This window comes from Rhinolophus sinicus, chromosome 5 (assembly GCF_057876585.1).
Source record: "Rhinolophus sinicus isolate RSI-liver-muscle chromosome 5, RSI-T2T, whole genome shotgun sequence".
Lineage (NCBI taxonomy): Eukaryota > Metazoa > Chordata > Mammalia > Chiroptera > Rhinolophidae > Rhinolophus > Rhinolophus sinicus.
In genome coordinates, this window is record NC_142505.1 from 76,287,741 (window position 1) to 76,311,603 (window position 23,863).

Sequence of the window (23,863 nt, forward strand, 5' to 3'; positions counted from 1 at the left end):
AGCCGCGCTCCAGACCTGGGATCCGGCGCCCGCCATGGCCTCGGGCGCGCAGTTCCCGCCGCGGCCGGCGGCCTCGGATGAGGTAAGAGCCGACCCGCGTCTGGGCGGGCGTCCTGCCGCGCGTACGGAGGAGATGGCCCTGAGTCTCCTTCTCCCACCGCCTCCGTGGAACGTCTCTCTCCCCCCGGCCACCCAGAGAAGGTTCCCGGAGGCGTGCCAGCCCGGAGCCGCCCGGCTGCCCGAGCCGTCCGCGAGAAGATCCCCGCGGCTGGCAGCGCGGACCCCACGAGCCGCAGGCCCCGCCGCCGACGCCACTCCCGCCCCGCCGCCGCCGTCCCTCGGGCCGGAGCGCCGGCTGGTGCCGTGTGACTTGGAGGGCCTCCTGGACGAGCGCCGGATGGCCGCCCACCTGAAACTGGCCCTGAGCCGCGAGGCGCGCCTGTGGCGGGGCGGCCGCCCCCAGGTACCGGTCCCCGCGGCGGAGCCCTCCCGGGAGCACCTGCATCCCCCTCCTCACGTGCGCACGGGTCGCGGCCGGGCCCCACCTGCACCCGCGCTCAGGTGAGCCGCACCTTGGAGGCCGGGCCCTTCCCCAGGTGCGTCCCCGGCACGAGGCGGGACTCGCTGGTTCTTTCACTGAGGGGGTGCCTTTCGAGTAGGTGCTTGGGAAGAGGGTCTGTGTGGGTCGAGGAACTCTGCTTTGGACGGAAAACGCGCGCGGGGAGGGGGCTACATTGCTGAGCCGCTGGGCGACAGGAGGCGCTTGGTCCCAGCGATTTAAGGTGAAGGGGCTGCTCACAGCCCCTCTGGTCACTTTAGGCAGGCGGCTTCTGCCACTGATGGACCAAGAGCGGCCACCAACCATTTTCCCTGCGCTCCCTACTTCCTCTTTTCAGCAGGTGCAGTTCGTTGACACTTTCCGGGAAGTCGTGTTGCAGCTCCTGTGGCTGGAGAACATTTTTCACTTCTCTCAGAGCACTTTCAACCTGGCTCTCACTATCTTCCACCGCCTCCTGGTTTCAGTAAAGGTAGGGAGGCCTCTGCAAGCCGGTGACAGATGGTGGGAGAGGAGACTGACCTCTGCTCCCCGTGGCTGCTCGAGTAGATGAAACATCTCAGGTGCTCAAACCTAAGTAACTTGCTAGAAGTGGTAGAATTGGAATTGGACCGTCTCCACAGCCCACCACCGTGCCTGTGGCTCAGTGTTGTGTGGTCAGGGGTAGACTTGGGGAGGCTGAGAGGACCTAGTTAGGAAAGGACTTCCTGTGTGGTCAGGTGAGGTAGGGTGTGCTTGTCTGGACCTGTCCCACAACCTGAGCCCGGATGGGACTAAGTGTTCCCTGACAAGGTGTCACATTTCACCCCTCTGGTCAGTTCTAACAAAGGACTACTGACTAGTCACCTGTGGTTCTGATATCAGGAGCGCTTTGAACTGGCCAAATCTAAAAATGGCACTAACTTATTTGTGGAGGAATACAATCAGTCTTTTTTTAAGGGAAAACTTAATTTCTTAAATAAAAAAAGCACAGATGCTTTAGTTTGTTTCTGGCAGTCATATTCTGCTCAACTGTTCCATACTGCAGGTAAAAGAAAGTTTACTCCATTGTGTCACAATTACTTCCTTGAGACTTGCTGCGAAGGTGAATGAAGAAGAGGAGGTATGCACCCCTGGAAATCCCCTCTGGGCTGCTTTTGAGGTACAGGGGTGTAACTGGAGCACTCAAGGTTCCTGTGCAGTTGGGGATGGTGGGTATTTTAGAAAACTCATTAACTTCCCAGGATCTCTGCTATTCCTTCCTGAGGCTTGTCGGCCTCGGGCCGTGCAAATGGAGAATTCAAACTGCTGAATTCTGGCCCAGCAAACCCAGAGGCCTGACCTCCTGGCAGATAGATCTTGCCTCATGGGTTGATGCCAGATGCCACCTCCCACTAAGCAGAGGCATCTGCTGTTGAGCTAAGGAAAAAGGCCTCCCAAACCATATGGCCTAATGTACATTCTGGAAACTACACCTAAGAAAACTGCTTGAGATGATAGGACTTGGCTATCTCAACAAAACTGGTCCTCAGGGACTCTGGAACCTTTCTCTGAGGGGGTCTGGGTGAAGGATAAGCCCCCACAAGTGCTTCAGCCTTGTTTGAATGTCTAATTTTCACTGTGTCTTCTGTTCAGGAGACGATCATCTCCCAACACCCTTCCCAGGCCTTTCTCCTCCCTCTTTTCCGCCCTCCCTCTATCCATCCCCCTTTGGGGATAGTGGAATCACTACCATTTCCACAGGGTCTCCCTTAGCTGATCTCAGGGTCTGCTGGGGCAGAAAATGTCACTACTGTCCAGTTCTAAACCTTCAGTAAAAATGCTTTTAACCCTTGTTTATTAGAATGTATGCCCCCGCCCCCAACTAAAAACCAAGTAAATCACCTTTTAAAGAAGTATTTCTGGAGGTTATAGTAATACGTTATCTAAAAAAGTAGGACCAATTCTTTAATGCACTTGGTATTTGAATGTTTACTCAGAGATAAGCCTTATTAGTCCCTCTGAGAAAAAGTCATAGTTTTTCCAAAACTGAACTGTCTTAAATCGAGGTTGAAGGGAATGTGTTTGCAGCTATGGTGTTGCCAAAACTGAGCCTGTCTGGTGCAGACCGGGAAGCACAAAGGCCTACTTTTCTCTCTACAAGTAATCATGGCAGGGCTCGGTAACAGGAATGGGTAGAGCCCACAGCCCCTGGAAAGCTTTGGCTGAGTTCCTGCAGCTGAACGGGGGAGATGGCACAGCCCCAGTCTCCGAAGCACCTTTGGGTATGAACTGGAGTACAGCTGGTGATCAAAACCTGTTTGTAGAGGGTGAACATGTGACATTCACTACACATTGTCACAACCACCTGGGCACTTGACAGATAGCCTAGAGTTGGTTTGGTTTTTCTTTCAGAAGCATTTTCTGTGGCTCGTCACTACAAGACAACTCAACTAGGGTCATGGATACCCAGCCCCCATGGATAAGAAAACAAAAGCTACCATGACATGATATAGGGCTTTGGCCTCTTTATTTTCTTTTTACAGTTAATTCCACGCATAAAAGACTTCATAAAGCACTATGGCTCTGGCTATACCTCGAATGAGTTGCTGAGGATGGAGCTGGCTATTTTGGACAAACTGCACTGGGACCTCTATATTGGGACGCCGCTGGACTTCTTGACCATAGTAAGTCCGAGGAGTTTTCAGAGTCTACCCTAGACTCATGTGTGCCTTTGGAACAGCTGCTCACAACATAGGATGGCCAAGCACAGGCGTGCACACGTCCTTGCACATGCACCACGGTAAGGTGACCCACAAGGCTCACGACACACGCAACAGTGAAAAATGTATCTTAAATTCAACACAGTTCCACCAGACTCCCACTTCTAAAGGACATTAAATTAACTTTACAAAGATTTTTAGGCGGCACTATTATGGTGAGTTTCTCTTAAATACACACTGCAAAAATATTTAACTTTCCATTCTATGAATACTGTACATAAAAAGCTGTCTCCTTTTGCTGCACTTTACACACATTCACTGAGCTGTCTTTATTCACCTACACACAATCCTTATTGAGGCTTTAGACCATATTGATCTGGCACTTAAAAAATATATTAGCCTGTATTTGTTTTAGTTAGGGAATGATGGTCATCCTTAAGGATATGATTCTGTTAGTAAGGCAAAATTATGCAATGTGGAAATGTCATGGGGTTTTGGTCTGTTATGAAGCATGAAGATTATATCATTAAGGGCTGTTTGTTTCAGTATGAAAACTGGCCACTGTTGCCAACTTGCAGAGTTTCTTCTCTTGTCAAGCGGATACAGTAACTTTTCTGCTACCTTAATCTTGAAGAGTATGCTTCTATTTTTCAAAATTGAAACATTGTCATCTAGGTACTTTGGGCTCCTTATGGCCATGTTACAAAGCAGACTGTCTTCTCTCCAAAGTTGAGGCTCAGCTTGACCACAGAATAGGCATTAAGCCTCAAGCCCCTGGAGGGGCCATGAATGGGAATGAAAAGGGCTGGGCAACATTTGATGTTCCCTGATGGAAATTCAAATTGTTTGCACTTTTGGTCATTGATATATGAAAAGTATGGGGTTTTCTGTTCTAACATTAAAAACCACAATCTCCAGTTCCATGCCCTGGTGGTCGTGGGCTGGCCCCACATGATGGAGCTGCTGCCTCAGAGGAATCCTTCCCTCCACGTCGCATCCCTGACCAGGCAGCTGCAGCACTGTATGGCGGGCCACCAACTGCTGCAGTTCAAGGGCTCCACACTGGCCTTGGTCATCATCACCTTAGAGTTGGAGAGGCTCATGCCCGACTGGTGTGCTCCTATATCTGATCTGCTAAAGAAAGCACAGGTAGACATCAACTTTGCCCAACTTTGCTCAACTTTGCCAAGCTGAGACCAAGCTCTCAGCTTTGTTCCTTTAGCTGCCTGCCACACTCCATCCCCAAAAGGGTACCCATGGCCCTTCTTGGCCCTTGTGGACTCCAGAAGATGTTCTGGCCATGACGACTGTGAAAAGTCTACCTAAGGGCTAGGCTTTCCACACTTGGCATGCCCTCTGGACTTGAGTATGGGACACACGTGCCCTTCACGGGACCAGTTAGGGTGGGTTTCTCTGACAGTGAGAGAAGCTTTATCTCAGGGGCAGTCCTTGTAGCCGAGAGGATGGGGGACATGTACAGCTCAGGAAGAAGCAACCCTGAGCTTAATATTGGAGAGTGTAAATGTCAGACCCGTCACCCTCTATATGAGTACGGTACCAGGGACCGGGAGCTCAGAATCCCTCAGGACAGACAGGGAAAGATGGAATGTGTAGTTAGACTCATGACAGTTTTACTGAGGTGGGAAATGGATGTCCTTGAGATGGTGGGGTTAATGTGCGTAAGCTGTGTGGTTGGACCTTCCTGAAATTGCCCCATGCTAACATTTTGGCACTCAAGTGCTCGTTCCTTATATTGTAAAATGGTTCTGCTTCAAGGATGACCGCTCTGTTTTAATTACAGGTCAGTATTGAGCAGCTGGTCCGCTGCAGGGCACTGGTAAAGCAGCAGCTGGGAAGTTTGTAGTCCTCCTCCTGCACAGACAACCTTCTCCCACGTGCCAGCCTGTGCCCCACCCGTGTCCTTCAGAACATAATGGCAACCTCTCCTAGCTTGGCCTCCTCTAAATACTAAGCTTTATGGGTCCTGTAACAAGAAAGGAAGAAGGCCCTGGAAGAACAGAGAAAACGTTCTGGGTCCTTAGAAGAAACTAAGGGGGAAAAGGGAGGTTGGGATCATGAGGTAAGGGTAGTCTGATCACGACCTGCTTCCTTCTTGCCCCTGGGTCTGAACCAGGGAGAACGAATGCTCTTACTGCAGCTTGGTTTTCCTTCCTTCTCCATCAAGGGCTGATATCGGCCCCCAACCGAGCTGGAGTTAGGAGGCCAGAGGCGGGCCTTGCTCAGGCTGAAGGGCCGGCTGGTTCTGAGTAACCAGTGCTCGCTGCTCACTCAGCAGAGCTGGCCGAGGCCCTCCAGCTTCCTAGGCTTGTACCAAGCACTTGCGCGGTGCTGCCGTCCCCTCCACCCTGCCTGCCACTGCAAAAACAGGACAGTCTCTCCAGATGCCTTTACCTTGATTTGGCCATGACTTATGTATTCTGTAACAAGGACTACATTATGAAGTACACTTTGTTTAATGTGCAGTAACTTGACCAAATTTTAAGAATATTTTCCCTCTCTTGCTCTCATGCAACTAGAGGAATTTTTATGCTGAAGAATATTACGAGGTGTGACCCACGATGGGGAGGCGCGGCTCTGAGAGCGTCTTGTTAAGATGAGCAGGTTCCGAAGACCGAGCCTGCGCCAGCCACTGTGCTGCCAGGACGAGGAGGTTGTTAGCATGTCGGGAGGGAGAAAGCCAGCTGCCCCTCTGGAGCTGTGAAACTACAGAGCCGTTCTTTAAGCAGTGGAGTCCAGCTGGCAGGTGCCAGCTGGAGCTGTGTTAAGTAGTGTTGGGGAAGTGAATGACTGAGCCACACATTTAGAGGTGATTTGTGAAGTCTTTCCACTGTGAACAGTCTTTTGTAAATGTGCTAAGCCATGGGGAGTATGATCTGCTGCTAGGTGCAAAGTGGTCAAGGCCCAGATGTACTATAATAGTGTCTGCCCTGGAGTTGGTACCAATCTCTTCCTTTCCTTGAAATAAATTTGCCTGTTGGAGCTTTTGCAAAAATAAACTTGAATTCCTTGCAACCCTGTCTGAATCTTATTTTACATGTATTGGGTACAATGCCTTTAGAATTGCTCAAGTCAGATACAGTTGGAATACCATTTCCTGGATCCTATAATAACTGTCCTCTAGTCCAGCACGGATGGAGCTGCTGAGGGGCAGCCTGTAGTTCATGGTCATAGCTCTCACTGGCTCTGACTGCCCTCTGCCTCCTTCCTTCCACTGGGAGCAGGCACTATAGTGAGTGGGGTGGAGGCTCACCCTGAGGGAACTGCTGGGACCTATCGGGACCTCTTAACCAAGTAGCTCTGGATGTAAGCTGGGTCCCCAGAGCGAATCCAACTTTGTTTCTTGGAGAAAAGAGAAGGTAGACCTGTGAGCCTCCATAATGGGATAAAGGCCAGCCTTGTCACTCTTTCTGTAAATAATATTCTTTTTCTTTGGGGACACACACTTCTGTATTGCCGAAGTACCACTTGTGAATTAAAGTTTTTATGTTGTTCAAGCTTGCGTTTGAACAACATAGCCCCATCCTACTAATTTTTTTTCTTTCTGAGATTAGGAGCTCATATCCCACCTCAGGGATCACTGTGGTGGGAGAAGTATGGACACAGTTCATCTTCCTTCGTCCCTACCTACAGAAGGGCAGGGATTGTGCAGGACTGTGGCAGCAGAAAACAGACATGGGAGGAGGCCCAGATGGGCTAAGGGCAGGGCAGGTGAGCATCATGCACCTTTCTTAAACATGTCCAAATATTACTTCCCCTAAATGGGAGCCGAGTTGTACAGTGCTGTTCCCTCCACCAACAAGGCCCTTCTCCTCCTGGCTTCCTGGAGACTGTCCTTCAAAGCTTGGTGGAGACTTTGCCTCCCCAGGGCACAGTTGAGCTGTGCCTTCATTTTGGATGTCTGCACACCAGTCTCCCTGCTGGGCTGTCGGCTCCCCGGCTTTAGTCCCCAGTTCCCCATTTTAGTCTTCAGAGTTTAGCCTGGTGCCAGAGGAGCCAGAGGAAGCTCCTTAATAAATGGATCTGTGAGCTTGTCATCACTTCCTACAACCACCAGTCTGCCCCTCCTCAACCAAATATCTGCCTACCTGTCAGGGCATCCCACCTCTATAAAACCATCTCAGGTCCACCAACTCACAGTCAGACTGCACACTTTATTACTGGCTGCACTGCCACTGTTCTTCCGTCATCCCATCTGGTTGCCAAAGAGCATCTATAACTAAGGAATTAAGGGTACAGGTTACCAATATTCAAATCCTAGTTCCTCCAGTTACTAGCGGTGTGACCTTGGGTAACTACTTAACCTCTCTGTGCCTTAGCTATAAAATGGGGTAAAATGGTACTAATCATAGAATTATTATGAGGATTAGAGGGATTAATGCATGTAATGTACTTTAGAGCAATGCCTAGCACAATAAAAACTCTAATAGTCCCATGTCAAGTCTTGTCCACAAGGCTGTAAACTCAAGGGCAGTGTTTGCCTTCTCTCATGTCTTGCACCCAGTCGCCCAGTAAAGATTCACTGGACCACAGGCTGTATCTTCTTTCGCCTATGACTATTTCCTCCATCCTACACTCATTCGAGACCCTTTCATAAATGCCCACAGCAGGATTCACTATTAAAACATAAGTCCTATCAGAAGCTGATACACCCTTCAAAGTCCACAGAAAAGATAAGCTATATTTTATCATTGTTGTAGCATATTAATAGGCTAGGAAACGTGTTAAATCCGAAAAGCTACTGCCCAAAAAAGACACCACAAAAACTCAAAATAAATGCAAAATTTAATGGGAAAAAAAAAAGTACAAAGTGAGTGGAAAGGAACAAAAACAGTCAATGAATGAAGGAGTAAATGAATTAACAAGTAAAGCAGTTTTAGAAAAGCATATTAACGTAACAGACTAGCAAGCCAGGCTTCCCTTAGGGGCCTCTTATTCAGTAAAGGAGCCCCACTTAACAGGGAACCCACACATAAACATACAAACATATAGGCAGTCAGTCTGCACCATTATAAGCCACCCAGGCTCTGGTTACCCATAACTGGGGTGACCATACCTCCCATTTTGCCTGAGTCAGTTCTGGCTTATGCCTGTTGAGCTGGAATAAGCAATAGCATCTCCTTTCACTTTCAAAAGTCTCAGTTTGGACAATAAATTATATGGCGATTCCACCCAATACCAACTTGGTTCATGAAAGACATGATAGTAAATGCCAGCATGCTCCCACTGCCAGCCCTGATAATGCCAACAGATGCTGCTGAGAAAGAAGAGGGGTAAATCAGACCCTGCAAGCAGGGTGCAGGCAGGGGTCACATTCCGAGGGGTAGCTTGCTAAACAGCAAGTTTTAAGCTCACCTTGTGCACCAAGGATTAATTTGGTCTCAGCTAAAGATGACAAAATTCCAAACAAACAACATGGGAAGAGAAGCACAGCGAGGTTCACTAAAGCTGATGGGACCTGTGGAGGCAGCTCAGACCCCAGAAAATGCAACAATGACAGTTCCCCTCAGAGATGTCCCGCAGGCAGGTAACCAAGCACAGTTCCGGCCTTCCATCCAGGATGCCCTGCGGGCAGCCTGCAGGCTACGGTGGGTGGGTGGCAGAATCTGCCCACTTGAGACCCCAGATTGGCACTGAACCAGCAGTCCTCATTTCTTACATAACCAGTTAACCCACTGGGTCATGGGGCCTCGTCCTCTGAAACACATTAGCTGACAGAGGCTGTCTTAAGATCATGCTTCTGCCCAACTTTATACACTTCACATCTAATTACCTTAACGACAATCCACTCGCAGTCCCCATCTGCCTTACATGTGCTGATTTACCGGGGTGGATACCCACACTCAAGGCCCAGTCATCAGTCACAACCAGAAGTGGGTTGACTGGGAAACTGAGGAAGCTTAATCCTCAAGGCCGCTTCCAAGGCCTCGTACCTAATCGAGTATTCATGTTCTTTTCCTTGATGAAGGCTTTTCAAATAGTTCAAGTTTCTACCCCTCAAAATCTGGATCTACCCATGGTCATGGCGTTAACACTGGGAGAACTGTCACTTTGAGCATCAATAAAACCTGCTCTGTTCCTGGCGAGCAGAGCCCCTTACATGCAAAGGCTGCCTTTTTCTGGCCGTGCCTTGGGGGACACATGCAGCTCACCCAGCTACCCCACTCTGCACTGAACACCGTCTCAGAAGGGCAGGAGGAAGTCAGGACTTGGTCCTGCAAATCAATAAAACAGGCGATGGCAGGGGAGATGGAGGACATGAAGAACAAATTACCAATCCAAAGTCAATCAGCGCAGCTTCCGAAGGCCTCCAGCCACGGAGTGCAGTTATAGAATGCGCTCCTCCAGGGTACGGCTTTACTGGGAGCCTGTGCCCAGCACAGTGCTTCATCAACATTAGAGGAAATCCTTCCTTTCAGCTATTCATTTTTGTCTCCCATATTATCAGGCCATATTTTCAACCCCGATCCCCTCAATGGCTTGCAAACCAACAGTAACATAGAAGAATCAATGCTGTTTTAAAAAATGTTTCCCCACTAAAGAATGCAGCTGAAGGGGAAAAGCTCCTTTGCTGGTAGTTTTTTCTTAAATTGTCCATACACACCAGACACCTTCATCTTTTGCCCTGGGTCTCAGCCAGGAAAAAGGAAACAAGGATCTTGAGATAAAAACCTCTTTCCCGCTGAGCACTCTGTGCACTTGGCAAATGCGGGATTGGTTTGGGGGTCTTAGTTGGAGTCAAATACTTAACACACACACTTGGTGTTGGTCCCTGTTTACAAGTAGCACCTCTGGGGCACACAGACAATGGTTTTGGGCTGCTGTTCCATTTACATTCACAGTGAAAACACTGGGCGTGGTCTTTTTCATGCTCCACTTTCATCAGTAAAGAAATTGCAAACACTGTCATGACAGGATGTTTATTACCCACCTCTCCCTATATATTATAGGGATACTTTATACATAAGAAAGGCTTAGAGATATTTTTAGTTTTTAAAAATCGGGGAATCTGTGTTACTTATGAAAATAATGGGAGAGAGGATATTATTCGTCTTTACGCTCGTGCCAAAATAAAAATTTAGAAGTGTTTTAAAAAGTTATTATTGAAATGAAGCTCTAGGTTAGAAAAATTAAAACGAAGGGGGATCACGCAAATTTTGCAGCACGGATACCAGACCACGCGGTCACCCCTAGGGCGCCGCCATCTTGACGCTGAACACTTAGGCCGATCATCGCCGGCGGGGGGCCTTCGCTAGAGCGGCACATAACTGCTCCATCAAGGAATAGTGACACTGTAAATGGAAGACCAGCCACTGGCTCTGAAAAAAATAAACCTCGTCAGTTTTGGATTCCAGCATTCATGGCTTTGACGTGTTTGCATAGAGAGGGGTGGCCCACCAGGCCCAGGGCAGCCTGGGGGAGGGGACGGGTGACAGAGCAAGGCTGTAAACACTGGAGTCTGTACCGGCTCCCAGTCGGTCCTCACACCATGTTATGGGAGAAGGGTCACAAGGTGTAACTCAAGCAACTTAACACATGAAAGTCTAAAGTCCGCTCTTGACATGTAAGTCTGTGCGTGCGTTAACTGAAAAATAAAAATAAAACAAACAAAACAAAAACAGACACATTAAAAGATACGCAGACGACCAAATCAAACAGAAGCAAAAGACAGCAAGATGAACACTGGGAAAGGGGATTCAGTTTGGCATTTGTCACAAGCAAAGCAGAGAATTCGCTTCAGTTTGTGGCGTCCCAGGCTGCGGGTCAAGATCTGATTGGGAAGTAATTTTGCAAAAATGGATTAAAATTTGAAGAATACAACCAATCAAAGTCATTCAACTAAATGGTCATAGAATATGCCCCTCACCCCAAAATGCACTTGCAACTCACCCCATTCCCTGACCAGGGTAGTAGGAAGGGGTGTTCCCAGCCATCCCACCTATTCCACTCCTGGCCAACCTGGGAGGAGAAGTCTGTCTCCTAGAGACTAAACTGACTGAAACTTTCTGGCATATTCAGCAAACAGAAAAGATCTGACACAAGCAATGAGCCCCCACCCTGAGAGCTGTGCTGGTGCTCTTGCAGCCAGCCTGCACCCCACCCACTTGCCCTCAGACCTCAACCTGGCCACAGGTCCTTGTTTTTGTTTCTGAGGAGTTTCTCCATAGCTTCATTCCTAGGGTACTCTGCCTGCCTTTTCTTTAACGAAATGGCCTAGGCCAAGCTGGCAGGGGCAGGACAAAGTCACTTTGGGTACCAGCACCTGGGATAGACCTGGTTCCCTCTTCCAGGAAGAAACAGATTTCTGAGCTGCTAGCTTGAAATACACACAGGTTCATATTTACAGAATTGGATCTCACCAAGCTAAAAGTAAGACGTGGGACAAGGGCGGGAAGCAAATGCAAAGCAGAGGGGACATTCATATGGCTGAGGGGAGTGTGGGCTAGAGTCCAGCAGTGCCAGCAGTTGGGATGGGGCCACCGGTCAGCCGGATGGGAAAGATTATAGAAAGGAGGGTCTGTCCCAAAGCAGCGGACAGGCCTTAGGAATGAGAACTGGCATCCAGTTCCTACATGTCTGGCTTTGTCCCCCTGGCCTCCTCCAGGGAGAAGCTCTTTAAGTTTTTTTTTCCTTAGATGTGTGTGCATGTGTCTGGAGACTGTGTATTGGTGACATGTGCCTGAGTCTGCGTGTGTGACGGGGCAGGAGAGAGAGTAAGACAGTGTACATGCCCATGTCTGCATGTGCATGGGTGTATGTGTGTGTTAGGGAATGCAATACTGGGGAGCAAGGGGAGTGCTGATGCCAGAAGCAGCATCCCAGGGCCACAGCTAGTTATGCACTGCATGGCCCTAACCACGGGTCTCCACTGCCACCAAGAAAGGAAGGGCCTGGCACACACATTCCCAAATATTCCAGGAGAAAATAGGATTTCATGGAGCCTAAGAATGAGGGCCAAGATGGGTAGACTTGCTCAGTTCCTAGGCTGGCAAGGAAGGAAAGTACCTGACACAGGCAAGGGGCTGGGAGACGCAGGGATGGATGAGATCCCCACAGAGCGATGTGATGTGATGGGGACACTGAAGGAGATGGGATAGGAGAGGGAGAGCCCCAGGAGCCAGAGCATCTGGCTGGGAGCGTGGAACCAGGCTATGAAAAACCGGCCAGGGAGAAGTGACTCAGCGTTGCCCCCACCTGGCCAAAATGTTGACTGACTCCTGGAGGCTGAGAAAAGCCTCCTTGCCATCCCCCACCATTCTCTCTCCTCTGATCAACTCCAACCTCTACCTGAGGAGCAGCCCCTCTCCCTAGCAGGACTCACAGAGCCCCAACCAGGAGCTGTTGTCCTTCCTTTAGCCAGGTGGTGATTATAGGGTCCCGGGGGTGAGTGCTGGCTGGGTTCAGTTGTTCTCAGTCACCACCTGCCAGTCAACAGCGGTCCCACATCCACTGCTTCAGGGACTGGGACGGGGTGGGGGTAGCGGGGGAATGCACCACAGCTGTCCAAGCAGAAACCACAGGAACCTTGGAACCTGTCAGAAAATGCTGACCTTCCCAGACCCTGTCCCTCGTCTGGCCTGAAGGACCTTCCCTGAGACCCCCTACACCCCTCGGGCTCCACTCCCTGCCTGTGTGATCCAGCCTTCACCACCACAGCTGTGAGGAAGCTGCAGAAGAATGAGAGTGACAGAGACATACAGAGAGAAAGGGAGGGAGAGAGAAAAGGAGGGAGAGAGGGGTGTCACTTGCGCAAGAGAGAGAATGTATGAAGATTTGATATCTTGAAATCTCAAGATCACTAGTGAAAGAAAAAGAAAGGTGAGCAAGAATGAGGTGACAGGGCCAGTGAAGATGAGAGAAATGGTAGACAAGTGAGGGGGAGCGAGAATAAAAGTCCACCTGCAGGAGCCGAGAGAGGGACAGAGTGCCCAGGAGAGAGCAGAGCCAATGCAGGGCGGGGAGCCCACCACCTACTTCTTCTTGTCCTTGTCCTTCCTCAGAGGCTGCTGCAAGGTGGCGTGCAAGGCCTGAGACTGCAGGGCCTCCACCGCGGCCTTCCTGCGGTTGAAGGCGTTGGTCTCCTCCTCCAGCTCCCGGCGCTTCTCCTCCACCTTCCGCTTTTCCTCCTGGTGGACCCGCTTGAGGTGCTCAAACTTCTCGTGGAGCTGGGAGCAGAAGGCGGCACCGGGCTTCTGTGTGGGCCGGGGAGGTACCAGGCCCTCCCGCCACCCAGCCAGGCCTGGCCGCGCCACAGCCCCCCCAACTCCCATAGCTCACGCTCACCTCCCTTTCCTTCTCCTTCAGCTCCAGTTCTGTCTCCTTCACTTTGTTGACAAACATCTGCCTCATCTCTTCCTCCTTCCTCTGCAGCTCACTCAGGAACTCCTTCCTCTTGGCCTCGTAGGTCTCCTGCAGGCTGTAGAGACCCAGAGAAGAGAGGCCCAGGCTGGGATTATGGTGGGGTGGGGGTGGGGGCGAGGGGTAGGCAGAGAAGAGGAATCACATGGGTACTGGGGGCAAGAGGCTGTCGGGGCCCTGAGAGCCTCGCTCCCTGGCTCACAAGACCCCCGACGCAGATGCCAACTCGGCCTGTTCCACGCGCAGGCCGTCACCTGAAGGGCTGGCTGTCCCCGTCGCTGTCCTGGAAGCCCATCTCCTCCAACTTGCAGCGCCGGTAGAGCTCATAGTGCCGACTGTGGGTCTGCTCGCGGAGGTCCTCCATGTTCACTCGGATCAGCATCTCCCGGAGTTTTACGAAATCGCAGTGATTCTCATTCTCCACTGCAAGCACAGGGCACCCGGGGGGGGGGGGGGGGGTTTCAGGCAGGCACACAGAGGGGCCCGGGAGGACAGGGCACAGGACAGCGGTCAGAGGGTTAGCAGCAGACTCCAGAGGCAGGACAAGCCACAAAAGGTCAGAGGTCAGAGGGAGGACAGGGCAGGGGTCACAGGCAGCAAGGCAGGACAGGGGGCTAAGCTCGGGCTGCCTGCTGGGGGTGTGCCCTCCCCAGCGCACTCACCCTGCACCACTCCCCACGGGTACTGCCGTGCTCGCACCAGCTTGTTCCCCACCTTCACCTCCTCGGTGCTGCCCACCACGGCAAAGGGCAGGTGTGCCTGGAAAGGGGACCAAGGAGGCGTGAGCGCAGGGCTGAACAAGGCCAGGTCAGATGCTCACTTCCCAGCTCTCTTTTGGAGAAGTGTCCTGGGACCTCCAAACAGGGAGTGGGCTAAACCCACAAACCTCCTTCCTCACACTCTGTGTTCTTTCAGCCCTTGTGCTCCCCAGGGGCCATTGGAAGTTCCCTCAAAGAACCTGTGGGCCTGGCTCTCCTCCAAGTTCCCAGCCCTGGCATCCTGCCTGCTCCCTTCTACACGTTTCAGATCCCTGCCCTGACTCCATACTTTACGAAATGCAAACCTGGGGAAGCCCCAGTACCAGCCCAGTACCCTATTCCTCCCATTCCTTGTCCACAGGACACAGGACTGGCTGGCTCCCAGATGCCCACCCATCTTTTCTGGAGAAACTAAGGCTGGAATCCTAGGGAACAAGAGTCTCCCGGGGCTGTGTCAGAGATCCGTGCTGGCTCCATGCCAATTGGCCCCAGGACCCCAAGGCGCTTGTCCCATGCTCACATTCATGACTGCGTTAATCTCTGCAACAGCCTCATCATCAGTGGGGAACTGGTAGATCTGGACCCCATTGCTGACCAGTTCGCCCATGATCTTGATCTTGAACTTGTGGAGCTCACTCTTGGAGATGGTGTCAGCCTTGGCAATGATGGGAATAATGTTCACCTGCCAGGATCAGAGGAGAGGGGGCAGCAGGTTAGTGGCTCCCTGACTGTGGACAGCCCTGCCCAGGCCACATCCCTGGGCAGAGGGGCAAGAAACCAGTGAGATGGAGCTGCTCCCATGGGGTGTCCCGGCCTGAACCCAGCCATCTAGGGCCATTATGAGGATGCGCTGTTAACAATTGGCTTTAGGGTGTCTTACAGCCCCGGTTCCCCCAAACCACCATCCAGCCCCAAAATTAGTCCCATGGGCCTACCCAGCTTTGAGAGTACTCTGAAGGTTTTAAGCAATCCGGGGCCAACATAAGCGGCAGCAGGGGGCTGAGCTCCCACATAAGCAGGTAAGATGACCCATCAGCAGTAGCTGCAGGAAGACCTCAAAATCTCCCAGGCTAAAGTTACCCCATTTTTCACAATGAAAATTAACTCCTGGGATGGGAAGGGTAGTCATATGAGAGCTGACAGGTGACTGTGGGCCACACACACTTCCTGTCATCCCCAAGAAGCTGCCCTCTCAATCCCTACGCCTCATTCGCGTTCCCAATTCTGGGCTTTAACTGTCCTCTCCCTAGTGGGTGTGGGAGGACCCAAGGGAAATCCATGGCAGGAAAGACAGGGAAAGTGAAGGGAGCAGAGGAACTATGAATTGAAAGAGAGAAAATGAGCAGAGAACTGGGACACTGGGGAGAGGGTCAGAGGGCCTGGAGCCAGCAAAGTGAGAATAAGATTTCAGTTGGAAGAAAGGGGTTCAGGGCCAGATCCAGGGGACAGAACTCTGGAGAAAAAGCCCAGAGCAGTGGAGCCCCACTGGAGCAGCAGGGACAAAGAGAATACAGAGAAGACCACGCCAAGGGGGTTTTCTGCAAGCCCCCACCCAGCGGAGCCCCTGGGGACCGTAGTGGACAGTCACACTGCAGCCAACACACCCCACCCCAGCGGAGGACTGTGGAGCCCACGGAACCAGCTGAGGGGCACACCTTGCTGTCCAGTTTCTTCATGGTCACCAGGTCCAGGGACTTGAGGGAGTGCCCAGTGGGCGTGATGAAGTAGAGGCACACGTGGACCCTAGTGTCATGGTAGTCGAAGAGCGAGCGGCGAATCTTCAGCTCCTCCTGCAGATAGCTTTCAAACTGCGCATCAATGTAGTCGACTATGGGCCTGTAACTACAGACAGCTCCGTCACCTAGGAGCCGGGCAGCCTGGCTCGGCTCCCGGAGGAACAAGCAGGCTGCGGTGCCTGCCTGGGGCCAGGTGGCTGCACCTCAGGACTCCGCAGGCCCCCATGGGGTGTGGGGCTTGGTTATTTGTATGGGGACGGTTCAGAGTGAAGAGTGCTAGGCAGAGGGTTCAAACCAAGGTCAACGGGTGGGGTGGGGTGGGGATGAGACTGGGAGGGGCCGCCTTTCCCGCCTCTTGCCTCTCATCCTTATTGATCTGGTCCCCGAAGCCCACAGCGTCCACGATGGTCAGCTTGAGCTGCACGTTGCTCTCTTGGAGGTCATAGGTCTGGGGCCGCAGGCGCACACACTCCTCGTGGTGACTGGCTTCCTCGGTCTCGAAGGTCGTGTTGAAGAGCGTGTTCATCAATGTGGACTTGCCAATGCCAGTCTCTCCTGGGGACCAGGGAACAGAGAGGAGGGGATATCAGAGGCTGGAACTGGGGCTGTCCCTGGCTGTTGGCTGGGTTGGATGGGGCTGAGGCATACTCAGCCTCCACAGAAGAGAGAGGGACATGCCTCCCAATTCATCCCTCACTGTCCCTATCCCTAGGAGCCATGCCTTCTCAGTGACCTCAGAAATAACATGTGGAAGAAAGAGACAAAGGGTTGCCTTGGACATGAAGCGTGGCTATGCAGGATATGCAAGATGTTTCCTCAGTGAGGGGGCAAGAGGCAGCTGTGAGACACCACTGGACACTGGCCTCTGCTGGTCTCCACGGGACCTAGTCTCCTGCTCTGCATGCCATCCCTCCCGGGCCCAGGGTGGTCATGGAGCCAGCAGGGCAAGCACCCCATAGTAGCTTGGCCCAGCTGCCCTGGGTGGCCCCAGCTCTATACAGCTTTAACTCGGGGTTTAGGCTAGGCTGCTTCTTGAGGGCGACCCACAGTCTAGCACATACTAAGGCGAGGGTATCTGTGCAAAGTCTGGCCGAATTCTCTGTGCCTCAGGAGCCCACGCCCTGAAGCACACGGCAGCTCTCAGAGCCCCCTGTTTGCGGCTGTATTTGTTCAGATGGGTGCGGAAGCTCTTACTACATGACACTGTGATTGCCACAGTGTCCTAGACACGTAGTAGGAACAACAGTCAATGTGTTTTAAATCAACAAATCACCTAAACCTCTGTGGTAAACAGTGTCAGTTTAAAAAGCACTTTCACGTTGCTGTTTATTCTTCACAGCAGCTCGGAGGCAGGCCCGCGCTCCACCTCTGTCCTCCACCCTGGCAAAGACACCACCCAAACCTTAATCCTGACCTCCCAAGGTGTCACTGTGCCTGGGAGGTCCCCTTGCAGCTCGACAGGTGGCCAGCACCCCACCTCCCAGAAGGCCCTCGTCCTTCCTCTGTCTGAGACTGTCCCCGGCCAGGCCGTGACACTCACCCACACAAAGGATATTGAAGCTGAAGCCCTGAGTGACCGACTTGCTGACCAGCTGGTCAGGGAGGCTGTCGAAGCCCACGTGGCCGCCCAGGGAGAGGCTCCGGGGCTCTGGCTCTGCATTCTGCTGAGAGAGAAACAGAGCGAGGCGGTGAGTCCACTGGGAAGAGGGGCTAACCTGGGGGGAGGCCATACCTGAGTCAACACCTCCCCCCCACCATCTGAATTCTCGGCACATCTCAGGACACAACATGAGGACACCAGAGTTTCAATTCCAGGCCAAGTCTCCACAGAGGGAGCCCAATGGGCCTCAAGGCCCCTGAATCCATCTGGGAACAGGCCCTGTCACCTGTGGTCTACTCCATCTGGGCTGGCGAGGGGTGCCAGGGCCGGGGGCATCTCCTGGCTGTTACTCCCGAGGGCTCCCCTATCCTCCAGCCCAGGAGCCCCCAGATGGTCCCTGGATCTTAAGTAAGATTTCAAGAGGCCAAGGCTAGAGAATATGTATGTTTCTGCCCTCCCCCCCCCCGGTCCCCCCAAACACACAGACCTCATAGACCCTCCTTTTGAAGCAGGATTCAAGCAGAGTCAGGTCTGGCCCCTCACTTGAGCTCGGTCGAGGAACCTCCCCCATCAGGCCGGGCTCACAGTCCTCCAGGTGCCCCCCTGCTCCTCACGCACCCCGTGTGGAATGCACACAGGGGCCCTGCTAAAGAAGCCAGAGCTCACGTGGACCCAGCACTGGGGCTCAGGGACAGTCTCTGAGGCATCATGACTCTGAGGCCTCCTCCCTCCTGCCTCAGTGGGCTTCCCTGGGGATCCCCAGGCATTGGTTCATGTCACCCTCTCAACCCCATCCCAACCCTGGTTCTTTAGACGGAGGATTCTGGATGAGAATGTGGAGACCTGGCCTTGGCAGAGAAGCAGGCAGCTGGACCCAAGTGAGCTGGGGTCACTGGAGCTGGCCCACAGCTTTATAAAAAGAATCCAGCAGCACCCAAAGCAGAGGGTCACGGTCAGACTCCAATTTATGTGGCCTGCCTGGGAACGGGGGTAAAATGATGTCCTCTGAGGGACAGTTCCCAGGCTCAGCCTTCCTGGGTTTGGCCCCACTTGAGGACAGGCCCCGGGCAGCTCCATGTTGGGCAGAAACACGCCTCCTCCATTCCCAGCCCCCTCGCCCTGACCGCCAGCTAGAAAGAGCAAAGACGGGAAAGGGCAGTGGGTCTGAGTCTCATCCTGCCTTCCTGCCCACAGTGCCAGAGGGGAGGAAACAGGCCCAATGAAGCCAGCCCCAGGAGCTACTGATTAGGACAGTGGCAGCCCTTATGCCAGTGTGGGTACAGGCACAGTGGTAGAGGGGCTCAGGAGCGGACACGAGGGCGCTGGCTCCCTGCCCTTCCCAGAGGGGTCTCCACAGCTCGAAGCGCTCTGTGACCTCTCTGCAGCCACAGCCTCTTGCCTCAGCCTGAACCCCCCTAACCATTCTTTTGTTCCAACCAGAGCCCCCAGCATTCATACTCAATCTTCTCCATTAACTATGCCCACCCCACCCAACGCCACCCCCAGCTCAATCACTGTGCCCTGCATCACTGACTCCCAAGGGTGTGTGTTGGCAGCCAGGACCCCATGTGGCCCCTCTGGGCAGTTGTACTGTCCCTCAAACAAATAAGGGTTACCCCTAAACCTGCTCTCTCCAACGACCCTCTCAGTTGAGCCTCTGTTCTTGTAGCTGGCCCTTTCTCCCTATCCCGTACTCAAGAGATCATGTCACAACCTCCCCAGTCAAGCCCAGGTACCCCCAGGGCTGCAAACATAACAAAGAGGTCCCAAAGGCAGCTTCCTCTCACTGGTGCCCACATCAAACAGTAAATGGCTCATAGGATGTGCTGAGTCGGGTGCGAAGCCCCTAGCGTGGCATTCTGGGACCTTCATGGTCTGAGGCCTTCCTTACACGCTCAATTCCCACCCCGCTGGTTACGTCTGAATTCACTTTTCAAACTCAGCCCCTTCCCTGGGCTCCAGCGCTCACTCTCCCTTTTTCCTGGTACCTGCTTTGACCTGGCCCCTAAGTATTTACATTCCAGACCCCTCCCTTGGCAGTGACCCCACTTCCTTGTACTATTGGTTGTCCTTTTTTAATGTATCCTGGTTCTCTATCTCTTCCACAAGCTCCTCGAAGTTGGCTGCAGGGGGGGAGGTCAGGTTTCCCGTTCTTCCCACCCTCCCACCACCATGTCCACCGTGCTCGACAACACTGCCATTTACAAACTACCAAACCCCATCCTTAACTGCTACCGCGTCAGGGCCATCTGCCCACCTTACACAGAGCTTCACTATTTAGTGTCTCTCCACCTGCTCATGGCAGCCTGAGGATCAAATGGAGGACAGAACAGCTAGTCTAGAGCTTTTTGCTTTTCAGGCGAGACTGAAAATCTCCAAAATTGAAGGCGTGCTGTGCTTGCAGAGAAGGCAATATGTTTATTCATCCGCCTCTTCCAAGGGTGACACAATCAGGATACAATCCAACATCCTGTAGTCTGCCGCCAAAAGCCACCCCGTCAGCTGCGTCTGGACCACAGGCGCGCTCTGCTGCAGAAGACCTGTGCAGACTCAGGGCCATCCTGCTCCCAGGTCCCCCCACTTTCTTACAGTACCAGGCTCCAGAAGCTAAAAGCAGGGGGGTCTCACATGAGCCACCTCTCCCTGCCTGCCTTCGCTCACACAGCGTGGCTCTCTGGGGACGTAGGTGGAGCACAGGGAGATCTTTATCCCCAGGTTTCTGCCCAGGCTGCACTGTCACTCCAGGGGCCATAGCGCCGGGTCAATGCCTGCTCAGGAGGCTCAGGGACCCTGGGAGTGCCCATCACCTCCATACACGTATGCGTGCACACATCCACGTACACACACAGAAGAATGGCCACTGGCCCTCACGGGGACAGTGTTGTTCCCTGGTCTCAGAAGACCGAGCTGACCTCCCCGCTCTCCTGAGTCACTCATGCCAACCTCCCTGATCCTACATGTGGCATCGACAACATCTGCTCCCAGTTACCCACCCCTGGTGTTGCTGCTGACCTGCGTCGGGTCCCCGTCGAGGAGGAGCCCGCAGCCTCCAAAGGATCACTGACACCTATCAGCTACCACAACACAGAAAGAACCTTCCTGTCTCCCACTGGCGACCTGGCTACCAGCCCTGCAATTTGGCAGGTAAGACCACAGCTCAGCTCTGGGGGTGGGTCCTAATAGTCCTGGGCACGATCCCACAATTGGTTCCGATACAAGCACATGACCCAGGATGAGCCTTCGTGACCATCTTGTGACCATTAGGGGAGCTAGCCTAAGGCTGAAGGCCAGAGGATGGCAGAGACAAGAAAAGCACAGAGGAGAGAGAGCCAGTGTCTGCCCTAGTTCTGGGCCTTTCCCTTGACCCCTGGCCATAGCTCCCCTTTCCTGCTTAAGCTAGTTGAGCGGGGCTATCTAGTATTTCTTGCCACGGAAAGCATCTTGACTGCTCTAGTCTCCAAAGTGAAACTCTTTGAATGCAGAAAAACCGGGAGAAATCAGGGAGGAAAAGGACAGGGAAGGGAAAAGCATGGAAAGGAAAATGCCTCAGTGCTTACAACCAAAGGAGCAGATGTCAAATGACGACACCATCACCTCGCTGAGGACCACCTGTGCCGTCTGAGCCCAGTGACCGACAGTCTTCTCCGCTGTCCCTTCCCCACCCTGTGTGGCAGACACCACTATTGTCCCCATTGCACAGGTAAGAAAACAGGTGCCCACCACCTGGAGAACTAATGAGGGCCGAGCAGGGACTCGAGAGCAGCAAAGCCCTTGCCCAAACCACTCTGCTATTCTGCCTCTGCTGCTCTTACAAGGCTCCCCACTCATTCATTCAGCCACTCAACACGTGCTCCCTGGGCACATCTGCTGTGCCAGACACTGGGACGGCTGCCAATGGAAAGATGAGGAAACCGGATCCTGGGCCTCGGGAGCTCAATCTCACTCAGTCTAAATTCAAAAACCTGCAGAGGCCAGGCAGGTAATGAGGATGGGTGAAGGGGAACAGTATAGTCACAACAAGCAGGGCTCACAGTTACTAAGCACTTCACTGTGCACAACTCGAGTTTAATCTCTTTAGTCCACCCATCAGCCCCACGAGGTAGGCTGGAACGTTATCTCCACCGTACAAATGAGGCCCAAGAGACTAAGCAATTTGCCCGAGACCACACTGCTCGGGAGGGTGAAGCCAGGATCTGAACAGAGACGGTAAGACTGCAACACAAATGCTTCCAGCCACATCCCTCCGCTCCCTGCTAGATGAAAGAGCCACTGAGTGTGGGGTCCCTGGGGAGAATGGGAGCAGTGGGGAACTGCAGAGCCTGTGCTGAGTCCACAATGGCCATGGTTCTGCGACTCCTGCCAACTGTGGGAATACAGACCTTGTATTGCCAAATCTTCCAATTTTTCAAGAGAATCTAGACAGCTAGATTTTGAAGAAACCCCTTAATTTTTAAAGGTTGGAGACTAATACAGACTGAAACTACCATGAGGACCCAACAAACACGTCTGGGGGTTGGACCCGGCCCATGACCCGACCGTCTACCACCTCGCAGGGCTGGCAGGAGAGTGCCCCAGAAGAACTGTATACCCGCTCCCATCCTTGGGGCACGGAGACCCACAGGAGCCGCTCTGCCGGGAGGAGCCTTAGGGCTGGACAACTTGAGTCGGGACCCCGGGAAGAGGCAGATCCAGCTGTTTCTGGCCCTTTCACATAGCCAGCCCCCGGGGCACTGGCTTGGGGGCGCTTACTGTCCTCAGAGCTCCAGGACAGAGTTGGCAGCTCTGAGCTCTCCACACACAGTGGGAACCGCCACAGGGCCATTATCCCCCCCTAATCACTAACAAGCTTTTGGCTCCTGAGCTGGGCTCCAGGCTTCTATGTCATCATTTCTTTGGCACATCAAAGACAACAACCAAAATAATAACTGCTCAGGCCAGCTGCATTCCTCCATGCCCGGCCGTCCAGAACAAAGTGGAGAATGGCATTTTGTTATGCAGCCCAGTGGATAACTAACGAGGACGTCCTTTTCCTGACCAGGAAATGCTCTGTCTGAGCCTTGTGGAGCAGCCTAGTCACCAGCCAAGAGAAGCGGCCCTTTTTACCAAGAAGAGAGGTAGGATTTGGGGAGAAACCGTGTCTCACGGCGTGCCCACACAAAAACGGGCTTTTATGCAGAAGGAATTAGAAATCTGCTGAATGTCTGAACCGACAGAGCCAAGGAAGCTGTAGGTGAATAAAGACCCTTGAGATCAAACCTCCCAAACTAGGTTGGTTATTGGGGTGGGAGCAGAGGTGAGACCCCACCACAAGTGCATTTGATGCCTGAATTCTGGACAAAGAGCAGCCCCCTACCCAGGCTTTCCTCAGAGTTCTCTGGTGCCTTGGACTCCCAGCACTTTTCTCCCCATCCCCACACCCCAGGTTCACATGCCTGGCACCCACTGGCCTGAGCACCCTGCCAGGCATACAGGAAGCCCACTCCACAGGGGAGCTCCAGCCCTGGGGGTAGGTGTGGGCTATAAAGTTGTGCAGTGGACCCAGGAGTCACTGCCTCACTGGGAGCCTTCTCCACCCATGCTTCTGGCACTAACCACCCCACCCCCACTCTAGCTACTCTAAGCAGCCTGGGCCTTAAATAACCAGAGCAGAGGCCTCTGGCCAGAACCCGTGGTCATAGTGCAACTGTCCTTGAGTCTGATAGGAATCCCAGGAATTTTCCCAGGAAAGGCTTAGGCTCTGGGCCCAGGATTCCACAGTAAGCCTCTAAGCCCAGGTCAAAGGTTACGGGAAATAACCAAAGGGATGCATATGGGAGCTGGTGGGGGGATGCTGCTACCTGGGGCCAGGAGGAAAGAACAGAGGCAGGATCTACCTGTGCCGAATCAAGAGGACACCTGGGAAGCAAAGTGTCTCTCTAAGACAGCAACAGAGACCTGGGGAGAAGGCACGAGAAGGATAGACCTTCATGACCACAACACGGTGGCAGATGAGATAACGATGGCAAGATGGCAGCTGGGCCCCAGGAGGGGGCCACCAGTCACCTCACAAGACCAGTCATCCCCTCCCCATCCTGGGAACCGAAGCCAAACTTTGGAAGCAAAACGACCCCCAGAGCCTGAAGCCATCTGAAGCCCTGACCCCAATACTCCATCCT

General features: G+C 52.9%; 2 protein-coding genes across 13 annotated transcripts in view; one reads left to right on the forward strand and one right to left on the reverse strand.

The window, feature by feature from the left end:
- CCNI2 (cyclin I family member 2) lies at window positions 1–6,270 on the forward strand. Of its 3 annotated transcripts, XR_016021342.1 has the most exons (6): window positions 1–561; window positions 897–1,028; window positions 1,584–1,658; window positions 3,061–3,201; window positions 4,156–4,386; window positions 5,039–6,270. XR_016021342.1 is itself a non-coding variant. In XM_074313498.2 (4 exons), exons 1-4 carry the CDS (start codon window positions 35–37, stop codon window positions 3,232–3,234), a joined length of 810 nt encoding a protein of 269 aa, XP_074169599.1. In that variant the 5' UTR covers window positions 1–34. The 3 variants fall into 3 exon arrangements, 1 of the variants encoding a protein (XP_074169599.1); XR_012489779.2 differs by lacking the exons at window positions 4,156–4,386; window positions 5,039–6,270 and having other exon boundaries at window positions 900–1,028; window positions 3,061–3,123; XM_074313498.2 differs by lacking the exons at window positions 4,156–4,386; window positions 5,039–6,270 and having other exon boundaries at window positions 1–463; window positions 3,061–3,234.
- Window positions 3,028–23,863, reverse strand: part of SEPTIN8 (septin 8) — a 25,913-nt gene continuing 5,077 nt past the window's right edge. The window contains exons 2-11 of one of the 10 annotated variants that reach the window (XM_074313493.2): window positions 18,196–18,351; window positions 17,649–17,769; window positions 16,468–16,663; window positions 16,028–16,208; window positions 14,893–15,054; window positions 14,277–14,373; window positions 13,869–14,037; window positions 13,540–13,672; window positions 13,231–13,421; window positions 3,028–4,371 (exon numbers count right to left, since the gene is read on the reverse strand). In XM_074313493.2, the coding sequence (XP_074169594.1) occupies window positions 4,206–4,371; window positions 13,231–13,421; window positions 13,540–13,672; window positions 13,869–14,037; window positions 14,277–14,373; window positions 14,893–15,054; window positions 16,028–16,208; window positions 16,468–16,663; window positions 17,649–17,769; window positions 18,196–18,279 (1,500 nt within the window). In that variant the 5' untranslated portion in view covers window positions 18,280–18,351 and the 3' untranslated portion in view covers window positions 3,028–4,205. Of the gene's footprint in view, window positions 4,372–10,159; window positions 11,027–13,230; window positions 13,422–13,539; window positions 13,673–13,868; window positions 14,038–14,276; window positions 14,374–14,892; window positions 15,055–16,027; window positions 16,215–16,467; window positions 16,664–17,648; window positions 17,773–18,195; window positions 18,352–23,863 lie in introns of those variants that run through there. The other 9 variants (XM_088798602.1, XM_074313494.2, XM_088798605.1 and 6 more) reach the window with 9 other exon arrangements.

Bases quoted from the DNA above. Each gene is read 5' to 3' on its own strand.
- CCNI2 (XM_074313498.2), top strand. From the start codon at position 35: ATGGCCTCGGGCGCGCAGTTCCCGCCGCGGCCGGCGGCCTCGGATGAG. The intron at 1,029-1,583 runs GTAGGGAGGCCT...TCCATACTGCAG, and splicing joins GCCTCCTGGTTTCAGTAAAG to GTAAAAGAAAGTTTACTCCA. The intron at 1,659-3,060 runs GTATGCACCCCT...TTCTTTTTACAG, and splicing joins AGGTGAATGAAGAAGAGGAG to TTAATTCCACGCATAAAAGA.